The sequence below is a fragment of the Danio rerio genome, chromosome 24 (assembly GCF_049306965.1).
Source record: "Danio rerio strain Tuebingen ecotype United States chromosome 24, GRCz12tu, whole genome shotgun sequence".
Classification (NCBI taxonomy): domain Eukaryota; kingdom Metazoa; phylum Chordata; class Actinopteri; order Cypriniformes; family Danionidae; genus Danio; species Danio rerio.
Genome location: NC_133199.1, coordinates 29,323,654 through 29,335,921, shown reverse-complemented (window position 1 = coordinate 29,335,921; position 12,268 = coordinate 29,323,654). Strand labels below are relative to the sequence as shown.

General features: G+C 41.0%; 1 protein-coding gene across 2 annotated transcripts in view; it reads left to right on the top strand.

The window, feature by feature from the left end:
* Nucleotides 1-12,268, top strand: part of ptchd1 (patched domain containing 1) — a 17,322-nt gene extending 5,054 nt beyond the window's left edge. Inside the window, exons 3-4 of one of the 2 annotated variants that reach the window (XM_685662.7) lie at nt 35-698; nt 6,317-12,268. In XM_685662.7, coding sequence (XP_690754.1) covers nt 35-698; nt 6,317-7,968 — 2,316 coding nt within the window. In that variant the 3' untranslated portion in view covers nt 7,969-12,268. The remainder of the gene's footprint in view (nt 1-34; nt 699-6,316) is intronic. The other variant, XM_073940756.1, reaches the window with a different exon arrangement.

Genomic DNA, 12,268 nt, shown 5'->3' with positions numbered 1-12,268 from the left:
AAATACTTTCTGTGCCTCTTTTTTCCACCCCAAGCTTCACAACACCATCACTCAGATCCAGGTTCCTATGCTGGGATTTAACTACACATTTGCCCACCTCTGTCTGCTGGATGAGAGCAAGAGCTGCATTGTGGACGACATCCTGCGGGTTCTGGAAGAGATGAGATCGGCGCGGGCATCCAACCATTCAGTACCCCCTCTGCGTTATCCCATCACCAAGCTCAAAGATGGACGGGAGGCCTATATTGGTCACCAACTGGGTGGAGTCCTGGCAAGCGGAGGGAGAGACGGGGTGCGCTCTGCTCGAGCCCTTCAACTCACATACTACCTGCAGGCGGTCAGTCCATTGAATGAAGTGGTTGCGGCCAGCTGGGAGCTGCTGTTTTGCAGGGAGCTGGAGAACTTTGGAAAGGCTCATCCGGAGCTTAGTTTACACCCCTTCACCTCCTCTTCCCTTCAGAGGGACTTTCAAAGAACCAGTCGGGTATCAGAGCGGCCGCTGCTCTTCAGCCTGGCTGTGTGTCTCTCGCTGGCCATGCTGTGCTGTTCAATGCGAGACTGTGTGCGTACAAAGCCCTGGCTGGGTCTGCTGGCTCTGGTGACCGTCAGCCTTGCCACACTCACCTCTGCTGGCATCTTAAACCTCACTGGAGGGAAATACAACTCAACGTACCTGGGGATCCCTTTTGTCATGTTAGGTGAGATTATACTCTTCTGTCTTGCATTATGCAAAAATGACCACTGCCTTTCAAAAGTTTGGGGTTTAAATGTTTGTAAACAGAGCCTCTTATGCATATTTGATCAACAATTCAGTACTGCTTAATATTCTTTGCGTTTTCTCTTAGATAATTAGAATTCTTTAACAGATTTTTTTGTTACAAATCTTACAAGTCTTCATCACTTTCTTCAGAAGCGAAGTTTCACAAACTAATTTCGAGAGGAGCACGTGATATGATCAACTACAGCTGATCCTTATTGCTAATCATTAGCTAGCCTATCAGATCATTCCAAAACTACTATAAATATCCTAAAATTCATTCCCTATCTTCCCTTTGGAAAATCTCCCCATCTTCCCCCTCCTTAATTCTATGATCGGGCGACACGGTGGCTCAATGGCTGGCACTGCTGCCTCGCAGCGGGAGGGCCAATGGTTCAAGTTCAAATTGAGCTAATTGGTATTCTCTGCACGGAGTTTGCATGTTCTCGCCATGTTTGCATGGGTTTTCTCCGCATATTCGGTTTCCTCCCACAATCTAAAAACATGTACATAAGCTAATTATAATAAGAGTTACAAGCACTTTTCGTATACATACTGAATCAATTAGAACCACCATATTAACTAAAGTATTGGTAAAAAAAACTAACTGGGGGGCTCTTGAGAAATACTTGATCTCATATCCCTCTTAATGCTCATTGACCAGGCGGGAACCTTGGGCTCTGAGCTCAGCAAACCAAACCTGCTATCATAATCGAGCATTATTTAAGTGTGAACTCTTGAAAAGAAGGAAAGCATATGTTTCTTTCAAAAGATAAAACACTTTAGCCCCAAACTTTTCAATGGAAGTGTATATGCATCCTTCCAATGTGCTCTTTTCTCTTGAATCACGAGTCACCATCGTTTTTTGCATACTCATTGCATCCTTTTGATCCTCCATACTCTGACTGCTTGTAGTTTTACAGCCTGTCAGGTTAAACGAGTACACCGTTTGGCTGACCGTGAAGCTCTGAGCTGCCCTTTGTCAAGGTGTATCATTAAAAATGAACTGCTCGACATCAAAGAAACTCCTAACAGAGCCCTAAAGACAGCCTTTAGAGGAATTCCAATTCTTTCTTTTGTCCATGAGCCATTCTGGTGAATCAGCTGTGTCCCTGTGGAACAGATTTACACAAGCAGATTTCTTGCAACTAATTACCAACACACATGCATGCATCCTGACAGATCACATCCATCTAGCTCGCTCCTGTTGGCCATCTCTTACACACAGCAATTAGTGCCACGTGTGGGAGGAGGCTTCTGTTGTGAAAATAACAGGCTGGAGCGCAAGACAGAGAAATGAGAAGCAAAAAAAATGGAGAAGAAAGGCTTGAAGACAAGAGGGCTGAGAGACAATGCGTTTAGACTGACCCCCATGCCACCCACTCCACAAAATTACTATTGTATTTCTATCTTGAGAACAGTGACATTGCTGTCCTTCTTATAACACTACAGTTCAATCCTTACCATGGCAATTGTGCCTCTCTATGTCAGCTACCTCTAAATTCACCCTGCTGGTTTCCAATTGCGTCGCAAGAGTGACAGCAAAGCTCTCCTGCAGAGGATTTTCTTAGAATAAAGCAGAACTTGCAAGAACCACCCAGTGTCGCTTCATGTAAATGTCATTGCATGTTGCTCATACTGGGTTGAACAAGGTTCAGAGAAGAGCACCAAGCAATATGTACGACATGACGGATGTCAGACAAAACAATAAGCCTTATCTCTGTAAGCCACTGGCCTTTTATTTAAAACAAATTCCATTACAAGGATATTAGCTGTCAACTGAGACCATCTGACAGTCCTCTGATGATAATGGAAAGATAGGAGGAGGAGATATCATAGGACATAATTGCTATGATTAATGTCGTGTTTATAAAGAGAAAGAGACTGTACTGTGTCTTGGGAGATGGGTGAAGATGTTCGTCTGATAAAGGATGCGCATACTGCCCAGCAGACACAAAATGTCATAAGATGTTAATCATAGGTTAGATTTAGGTTGTCAGCATCTAAGGAAAACATTTTTTTTAAAGCCCAATAATGACGTGAAATGGCGTAGTTAATTTGTTGACTTTAAGTAATGTTAGAAAATTAGCAAAATCCAACGTCAAGCCAACATCTAAAACCCACGTCATACTGTCTTCAAATACTAACATTTCTTCGTCAGGTATGGCAACTAAAATCTAACGTCTATCATAGTTGTAACCAGGGATGGGCAGTATTTATGATACATATATGTCAAATACGTATTTTTCTAGAAAATAGTATTTTGTCATTTGTATTTGACAGGGCGGATGAAAATGTCTGAATATTTTGTATGAAAATACTTTAGAGTCATTTATTTTTTAAATACTGTAAAATACTTTGTAAGAAGTCAACATGATGACATCATAAATATGTGGCCTCAGATGGGTTGGATGTTATTGACTCTTCCATTGAAAGAAGAATTGAAAAAATCTAAGGAGAAAGAGAATACTGTACAAATAATAATAGTTTTGGATGGATTGCTGATGCCAAATGTTTGTTGTTAAAACAAACAACATAAAATAAGTCTTAAGCAGGTCGCACACCAGAAGCGCCGCTCGGCGCTGCGCACATGACAGTTTAAAGTATCGCACACCAGACGCGCACATTCGAATGATATTTAACATGAAACTAATCAGATGGCGCTCTGTGGCGCGGCTAAACAATGAACTGCGTCCTGAGCCGTGGACGGGCGCCGCCGACAGCCGCCGACTTGCGGTGCCGGTGTGTGTATCCTGATAGAAACCCATGTTTAGAATTCTAAAATGCATGGCGCTGCGCGGCGCTTCTGGTGTGCGACCTGCTTTACAGTAGCACTTCATTGGCTATTTCAAATGCCAGTAGTTGATCAAAAGGTCCAGATCAGTTTATGAAGAGGAAAGATATAAGTCCTAGGATGTCACAACAAATGAAACACAAATATTTAATAATAAAAAACTAATACAGTTTTACGTTGAGTATTGAAGAATTCAATAGCAAAAAAATAAAACTCGATTTCTGAAAAATTATGTGAACAAAAATTTAAATTCACTTTTTATTTCACACCCTTTTAAATTATTAAGAGTTTGAATAATCATTGTACAGAGATGATGGCAATTTTTCTGGCCACATTTGCTCTCAAACATTGTTTACTTCACTTTTTTTTTGTTTACAAGTCAATTTAATGGGGAAGGATTGATCGAATAGGTCTAATTGATGGGAGATTTGCAAAGAAATGTCATGCTACCTTGTAAAAGTATTTTGGAGAATTTTTAAAATACAAAATACAGTATTTTATGATGCTACTTGTGACTTGTGTTGTGGCTGCTGTGTTTTGTAGTTTCAAGAGTTCACACTTAGCTGATGATTGATAATAAAGCTTGTTTGGCATGCTGTCCCAGGAGAGAGCCCTGAGCTTATTAGATCCTCAAGCCCTGGGCTCCCTCCCGTTTGCAGGGCGAGAGGGGAGTTTGAGTGCAGGTAGATCTCGATGATTCCCCCTGGCCTATTTGTAGCTAAGTGACGGATATGGATGACTGAGAAGACGTGTACTTGCTGAGAGCTTGACTATGGTTTCAATTTTGTGAGTTAAATTTACTTAGGGTCCGTGTTATTTGGACTGTGGAAGGAAACCAGAGAACCCAAGGAAAACCCACACGAGCACAGGAAGAACAAGTGAAACTCCGCACAGAAATGTTGCCTGGTTTAGTAGGGACTTAAACCAGAGGCATTCTTGCTGTGAGGCAACAGTGCTAATCACTGGGCTGCTATGTCGCCCGTTTGAAAAGGAGGGAAAGTAGGGTTGGGTGGGGGTTGTTCTTCAACTGGTTATTTATAGTGAGTTAGGAATCATCTGATAGGATAATCGATCCTGAGCTGATGCTGGAACAGCTAAGAACAATCATAAGAACGTGATCCTCTCGAAATTTGTCTATAAATAAACTTGGTATTTTATTTTAACTATTTTAATACATTTCAATGTACTTTTGCCCATGCCTGGTGGTAACGTCCACTCAGCATCAAGCTGTAACATCATTAGACGTTGATATTTTGTTGCTTTTAGCTTGCAATGGAAAGTAACTATAATGCAATGTCTGTCCGACGTTGGACATTTACGTCGGCCTGATGGCAACCCGATTTTCATTTTGAAACTACATGCAATGTCCCACGATGTTGGGGTACAATGTCAATCTGACGTCATGTTGATATCCTGTGCCTGCTGGGTGAGTCGCCTGGAACTCTCTGTTTAGAGATGAGAGGAAGTGAAATAGTCTACTCTTTTAATAAAGAGAAAAACAACTGTGGCAGAGAAAGTGTGAGAGAACAGCCAGAGAATATAAATTAGTTACTCTCACTTTGTTTACTCTTGATTGTTCTGTTTAGCAACACTCCTCTCTTACCGCTCCATTAGTTTAATTTGAGACTTTTAGCTCTGCGGAAAAATCCCCACATTTGTATCCAGTCAGGGAGGCGGTGACCTCGGGTCAGTGCTGTTTGGTGACTGCTAGATATTGAGTCGGGCACACATCCCAAGTCTGTGTGAGAGGCAGTGCTGGTATTATCTGACTGAGGGAACCTCCGTCATGAATGATGAGTCACTGATGCCGTGGCAACTCTGTAGGTGAGAGCCATCTGCTCACTCTGCCTGCACGAGCAAGTGATGCAAAAACCTAGAGAGGAAATTACATTCAATCTGAAAAAAATACCCGCATGAGGTGAATGCATGTGTTAAGCATGACTAAATATATGTTGCAGAGCTTCATTTAGATCCTGACTTTATGTTTAGTTCTATGACACCAATGTTTAGTTCTAAGCTTCCTTTATGTCAACTCCTAAAACTAGGCTGACCCAGTTTGCCTAATGTCTTGGGCTTCTGTGCTTCTACAAGGTCCCAAGGCTACAGGGGCTGTCAGCCTTCCTTACATCCAGAAGGCTTTCTCCTTTCATCAGATCAATTTTACATGACATGTGGCTATCGTGTGTGAGTGTGACTGAGATTTATTTAGCTGCAAATTCATCAGCTGGGAAGATGGAGGAGGAGAGAGTGGGCTATAGTTAGACTGCGCTCTGTAAATAGAGGTGGTGATGGCCAAGAGGCTTTTTTTTTTGCCCAGCATTCAAGACTGAATATTTTCTTTATTTTGATAGATTTTCTAGTAAATTGCATTGCTGATTCTGATGAGCTGTATATTAAGGAAATGTGATTTTCTATAGTCTCTAGCACGAATGTATAGGCTGACAAGAATTTCATTGATCAATGTGCAATTAATGCCTTGTATTCCATTGTGCATTAAACGATTGAAAAAATCAGTGTCAGAAGGCTAAAGAGAGCATCTATTTTTCTATCACATATATTGTTGCGGTACAGCTGCAGAATGACTGTCTTGTCACCGTTTTGTTAAATTATTTACGTCTCCTTTTTTCCCAGCAGCCATTTATGTCAGTTGAAAGAGTTGCCTGCCAAAATCATTCTAAGCTATGCTTAGACCAGTTCACATCACGTTTTTCGTTTAATCTTCATAAATCACTGAAAGACATATTTTCTCTCTTCATCTCTTGTAGGTCATGGCTTGTTTGGCACATTTGAGATGCTGTCGTCTTGGCGACGGACCCGCGAGGACCAGCATGTGAAGGAGCGAGTTGCTGCTGTGTTCTCTGACTGTATGCTGCCCTTCACAGCTAGCACAGCCCTGCATGTAGTCACCTTTGGCATCGGAGCCAGTCCATTCACAAACATTGAAGCTGTGCGACTCTTCTGTCAGAACGCCTGTATCTCAGTCCTCTTCAACTACCTCTACATCCTCACCTTCTATGGCTCCAACCTGGTGTTCGCTGGATACCTGGAAAACAACTATCGTCACAGTTTGTTCTGCAGGCGTGTACCGAAGCCCGAGCTGCTGCAGCAGAAGCCAGCATGGTACCGCTTTCTTATGTACACACATTACAACGAGGAGGCCACGGAAGCAGGACCCCTGTGTGCTTATGAAAGCCACCTACTGGTAGCCTTTATGAAGCGGTACTACTGTGACTGGATCACTAATACCTATGTCAAACCATTCGTGGTTCTTTTCTACTTAGTCTATGTTTCCTTTGCCCTCATGGGCTACCTTCAGGTCAGCGAAGGGTCAGATCTTAGTAATGTGGTTGCCACAGAAACAAGCACTATAGCTTATACTCGTGCCCAACAGCGGTATTTCAGTAGTTACAGTCCTGTGATCGGCTTCTACATCTATGAGTCGATTGAGTACTGGAACACCAGTGTGCAAGAGGACCTACTAGAGTACATTAAAGGTTTTGAACGCATTTCCTGGTTCGAGAGTTACCTTAACTATCTTCATGGGCTGAACATCACTACTAGCCTGTCCCGCAGCAACTTTACAGAGCGCCTGCGCTCTGGCTTTCTGCGTCAACCCCGATACGTGCATTTCACAGATGATATCATCTTTGCCAAACGATCAGATGGGGAATTTGACGTGGTGGCCTCACGTATGTTTCTCATTGCTAAAACAACTGAAAACAAACGAGAGGAGATGTCTATCCTACTGGACACACTGAGGAAACTGTCATTGACCTCCAGGGTAAAATTCATCATCTTCAATCCATCCTTTGTGTATATGGACCGATATGCCTCATCAGTTGGAGCACCGCTGAAGAACTCTTGCATCGCTGCTCTCTTTCTGCTTTTCTTTTCCACCTTCTTGGCAGCTGACCCACTGGTGAATGCTTGGTTGACTGTGACAGTAGCCTCGGTTGAGTTTGGACTGGTTGGTTTCATGACGCTCTGGCGGGTAGAGTTGGACTGCGTCTCAGTACTGTGTTTGATCTACGGGGTGAACTATGCTGTGGACTCCAGTGCTCCACTGGTATCAGCATTTGCTCTAGGCCGTGAATCCACTCGAACACGCTGGGTGAAACTGGCTCTGGAGCAACATGGGGTCCCTGCCTTGCAGAGTTACTTGTGTTACGGGGCAGCTTTGCTTCCTCTTGCAGCCGTGCCCTCAAACCTCACCCGAACGCTCTTTAGGTGCCTCTTTCTCACCGCCATAATCACAGCCTTCCACTGTTTGGCCATTCTTCCTGTCCTGCTCACTTTCCTGCCTCCCTCCAAGAAAAAACGGCGAGAAAGAAAAAATGCTGCAGAAAACAGGGAAGAAATTGAGTGTGTGGAGATGGTGGACAGCACTCGTGTGGTTGATCAGATTACCACTGTCTGACCGCATGCCTAAAAGGGAGGCAGATAAGGATGTACAAGAAAGGAAAAGCCAAAACACCCCCAGGGGGCGATGGAAAGAGACCTGTGAAAGCTGGGCTTTGAAGTTTATGGGCAAAGATGACTTTTAAGTACTTTACAAGTGTACTTAAGCATAACAGGTACAAGCCTACATGTTAAACAAGGCTTTTGTTTGATCATAAATGCAGTTGACAAGTTAAAGATTGAGTTATTGATGCTGAGATGTATCATTGTGATGGCAAAAGCCTTATGCAGGTTTTGCTGCAGCTCAAATGAGAGCGAGGAAGGCCAGATGAACCACACTGCTGAACAGTTGCAGATAATCACAGAGGGAGGGCTCCTCTGGTCTGCAGTATTACAGCAGCAGTAAAGCGGAAACTGTAACAAGCTATTGCTCTGTCAAGGCATAGATAGAGACTTCTGATGCCCCAAGAACCATACAAATAAATTCAGGGGCCAAGCAGCCATATTTGTACCTGCTGATAGCCATGACTTTGATACACCCAGTGTCACCTCCTCCAAAAGGTTTGGTAACACCGTATATTTGTGGGATTATGGGATATAGTGATAGTATCTTTTCAAACTCCCAGATAAGATGAAAGCCACCTCCCCCACAATGACCAATGTGTTGGAGACATTTATGACTGGTCTTTTTAAATAGAACGTAAAAAGAGAAAAAAATGGATTGGAGAAAGTGAAGGACAGAAGGGGGTGGGGATGAGCTTTAGAGATACACAGAAGCAGCAAGCCTCTGCAGACAGGTTGGTATGATGTGAAATTCTTTCAGGGTAATTCATACTCACAATTGAGTTGCATAGTGCATGTTTGATTTCAATTAGAGCATCACTTACCAATTAAGTCACAGTGGAGAGTATATTCTTTGAAGGATTCATGCCTGCTTCTCCTTGCTTATTCTGTTTGTCTCTAAAAATGCTGAAAATCACCTTGTCACAGACAATGCTCTTCATCAATATGCATGAGCTAGAGTCCCTTCGTTTTCACCCTCCTTTGCCCTCTGTAAAAAAAGAGAGAGAGAAAGATAAAGAGACCTGGGGCAGAAATAGAGCAAGGGAAAGGAGCATCTGGCGATCAAATCTACTTTTCAAATTCTCCTCTAAGCCAAAAGCAACTGATGTCAAATCAGTCAAGAGGTTTAACAGACTGTATTTGTGTGGAGAAAGAGTCTCTTTTTTTAAACATGTGGACTGCGACAATGACATTTATTATGTGTTTGGCAGCTTGTGAATTGGTGCTGATTATAGCTACAAATATAAAGACCAAGAAAAGGGAAAATACATACACATGATCGGATACTTTCGCAATTATAATCTGGCATCTGCAAAATAGTTTTTGATCATTGCCCATCTACTTGACCACTAGAGCTCACCTACTCCATTCTCTTCCTAAGTAGCACTTCAGCCTGCAATCATCTGGAGATATTCCCACACCTATATGGTTAATTAAATCAGCCCATATATATTTACCATGCTAAAGCCTCTCACAGCTGATCTTACTGATCTCCGTGCAGTAGCCAGTACTCAATACTCTCTCTGACTAATCTAAGGATAGTGCTCTGAAAGATTCTCTCAACAATTTAATTAAAGTCTTTTACGATCTCTGAGTGACCCCAGATCAGCAACCCAACAGAAACTTTGACTGATGTAATGTGAGTGTTCAGACAGCTGTCTGATCTCAGAACAGTGCTGTAAATAGGCCTCTTGGTAATTTCTGAAAAACTCTGAAACACATCAATTCATGCTTTTTGTTCAGCACTATTTTGACAGGCCCAAATCATTTATACTTAATTCATATGTTTATTTATCTAAGTTTTCTTAAATTAAGATAGATTTGCACGATACGAAAAACAGCATAATATATTAAAGCTTGTTTTCAAAGAATAAATCAGTTTTATTATTTTTTAGTTTTTAATTTAAAGCACAAGTGAGCAAAATATTAAGTTTGCTAATGGAATAAGAACATCAGTCTTTTCCAAGAACGTCTTATAAAACCTTAATAATTAAAGGGATAGTTTACCCCAAAATGTACCTTACCATTTACTCTCCCTCATGTGGCTTCAACATTTATTATTTGCTTTCTTCTGTTGAACACAGAAGAAGATATTTTGGAAAATGTTGGTTGCTAACACCTATAGATATTTACATCAGATGTCGCCTACGTTGTTGTTGTCGATTGGAAGGAATGTGTCAATACAGCCACCATTTTAGTACAGGGTAGCGCTCCATTGAAATAAATGTGGGACCAAGGTGTAGTGGAGGGCTGGCCATCTGGAGCCATAGATATAAACACATATACATATATCTATGATTGGGAGTTTTCCTGGTGTTCAGTATGCAAATATTTTTTAAATTATGAAAATTCAAATTTTACATGACTTTTCTCTATTACTGGATAAGTGATCACACAGGCATTGCTGACAATGAGCATGTGTTTATGTGCACGGAAATGTATTATCCTCCCTCAATGTTAAATTTGATCTAATCCATGTCCTGAAACACACCCCCTTTCCACTTCTAATCCTAACGGAGGGAGCAATTCCTTTATGAATGAATCTCCATTATGAATGACTCGTGTGATATTCCTTCGTCTCAATGTGCAAATCTACCTTTTTCATCTAAATGGTATGAAAATTATAATATTAAATTGAGGTGCAGGCACTGTTATCAGACACCCTTATAAGTTACTTCAAAAACTAACATTAATAATAATTGAAGTTTCTGGTAGCGCAGAATCTTTCCTGCAGGCACAGGATGTCAATATGACGTCATATTGACGTTGTACCCCACTGTCGTGGGGACGTTGGATGGTGATTGGAAATGAAAATCAGGTTGACATCAGAACCCGACATCAGGCCCATGTCAATGTCCAACATCCAACGTAAAATCAACCCGATATCAACGTCTAATCATGTTACACCTTGACGTTGTGTGGACGTTATCACTATGACATCTATCAGACGTTGAATTTTGGTCACTTTCCAACACAACAAATCAACCAAATATCAATGTAATTTGACGTCGTTATTGGACATCAAAATAACGTTGTCCTTAGACGCTGGCTAGACATTGAATTTTGTTCACCTGATGTCATGACCTAAATCTAACCTAATATTAACGTCATATGATGCTGTGTGCCTGCTTGGTTGTTGTCATATTTTATTTACATTGTTTGCTGATTTTTTTTAACAAAACTAGCATAAGCCTAGAATTTAGTGCAGGTTGGGGCTACTTTGCCTTATGGTTGGTGCAGTAAGTGACTGTATTATCATCAATAACATGATTTGTTTAGCACAAAAGATTGTAACTAATAAAAATAGTAAAAAAACGAAATCTTACCTATAAAATGCTCTGCCTTTATGCTTTATCTAAACCCGTACCCAGCTCAAAAGTCCAGCATCTTCAGATTGGCTTTAGTCTTGACAAGTGCGGTTGAAGGATTTTGTTCTGGGAGCACTGTACTAATATGGCGGCGCTATTGATGCATGCAATATCTAGTGTATAAGTCTATGGCCAGCACCCATCAACTTTAATAGTAGGAAAATAAAAAAAAATTCAATGGATCTGTCAGTGGGTGCCAGCAAACAGCATTTTTCAGAATAAATATATTTTTGTAGAAAGAAACTGAAATAGGTTTTGATCAAAAAAGGGTGGGAAAATTATCCCTTTAATTCAATTTAATCAGTATATCCATCTATCTTCATAGTCTTCATAGTCAGCAGTGCGGGTTTTTTTTTTTTCTTCTTTTTTGTGGGTGAAATGTTTCTGTTATCTGTACTTGACTGTACTTGAAAGTGTGTGCCCTTAAAGAGAAATATCATGAACCTAGAATGATCTTCATTTTATAAATGAAGCTTAAAAGTTCATGTCTAATATGGTCTCTTATTTGTCCTCCTTGACTTGTCAAAACTGCTGGATTTGAACATTCAATGCAAAGTTGTTCACATACCTCTGCCTTCATACAGATTCACTCAGGCTTACATCATTTTATTTTGTTTGTATAACACCTCCACTATTATATTCAGTCCAAATGTGATTGCTGTGAAGCAGTATTGGCACAAGGCCCTTTGAAGATGTCAAAGCCAGTGGGAAGAATGAGTGAAAAAAATATATGCTACACCCACACTGGTTTGCACACATACACAAATTTAGCTTACAGTACATGCATTCTACCTGACTGATATGCCTCTGGAGATGATTGTTGTTGTTTTTTTTAAGTTTGTTTCTATAAATTTCAGAAGAATTAAAATAAAAGAGGGTGAATTTAAA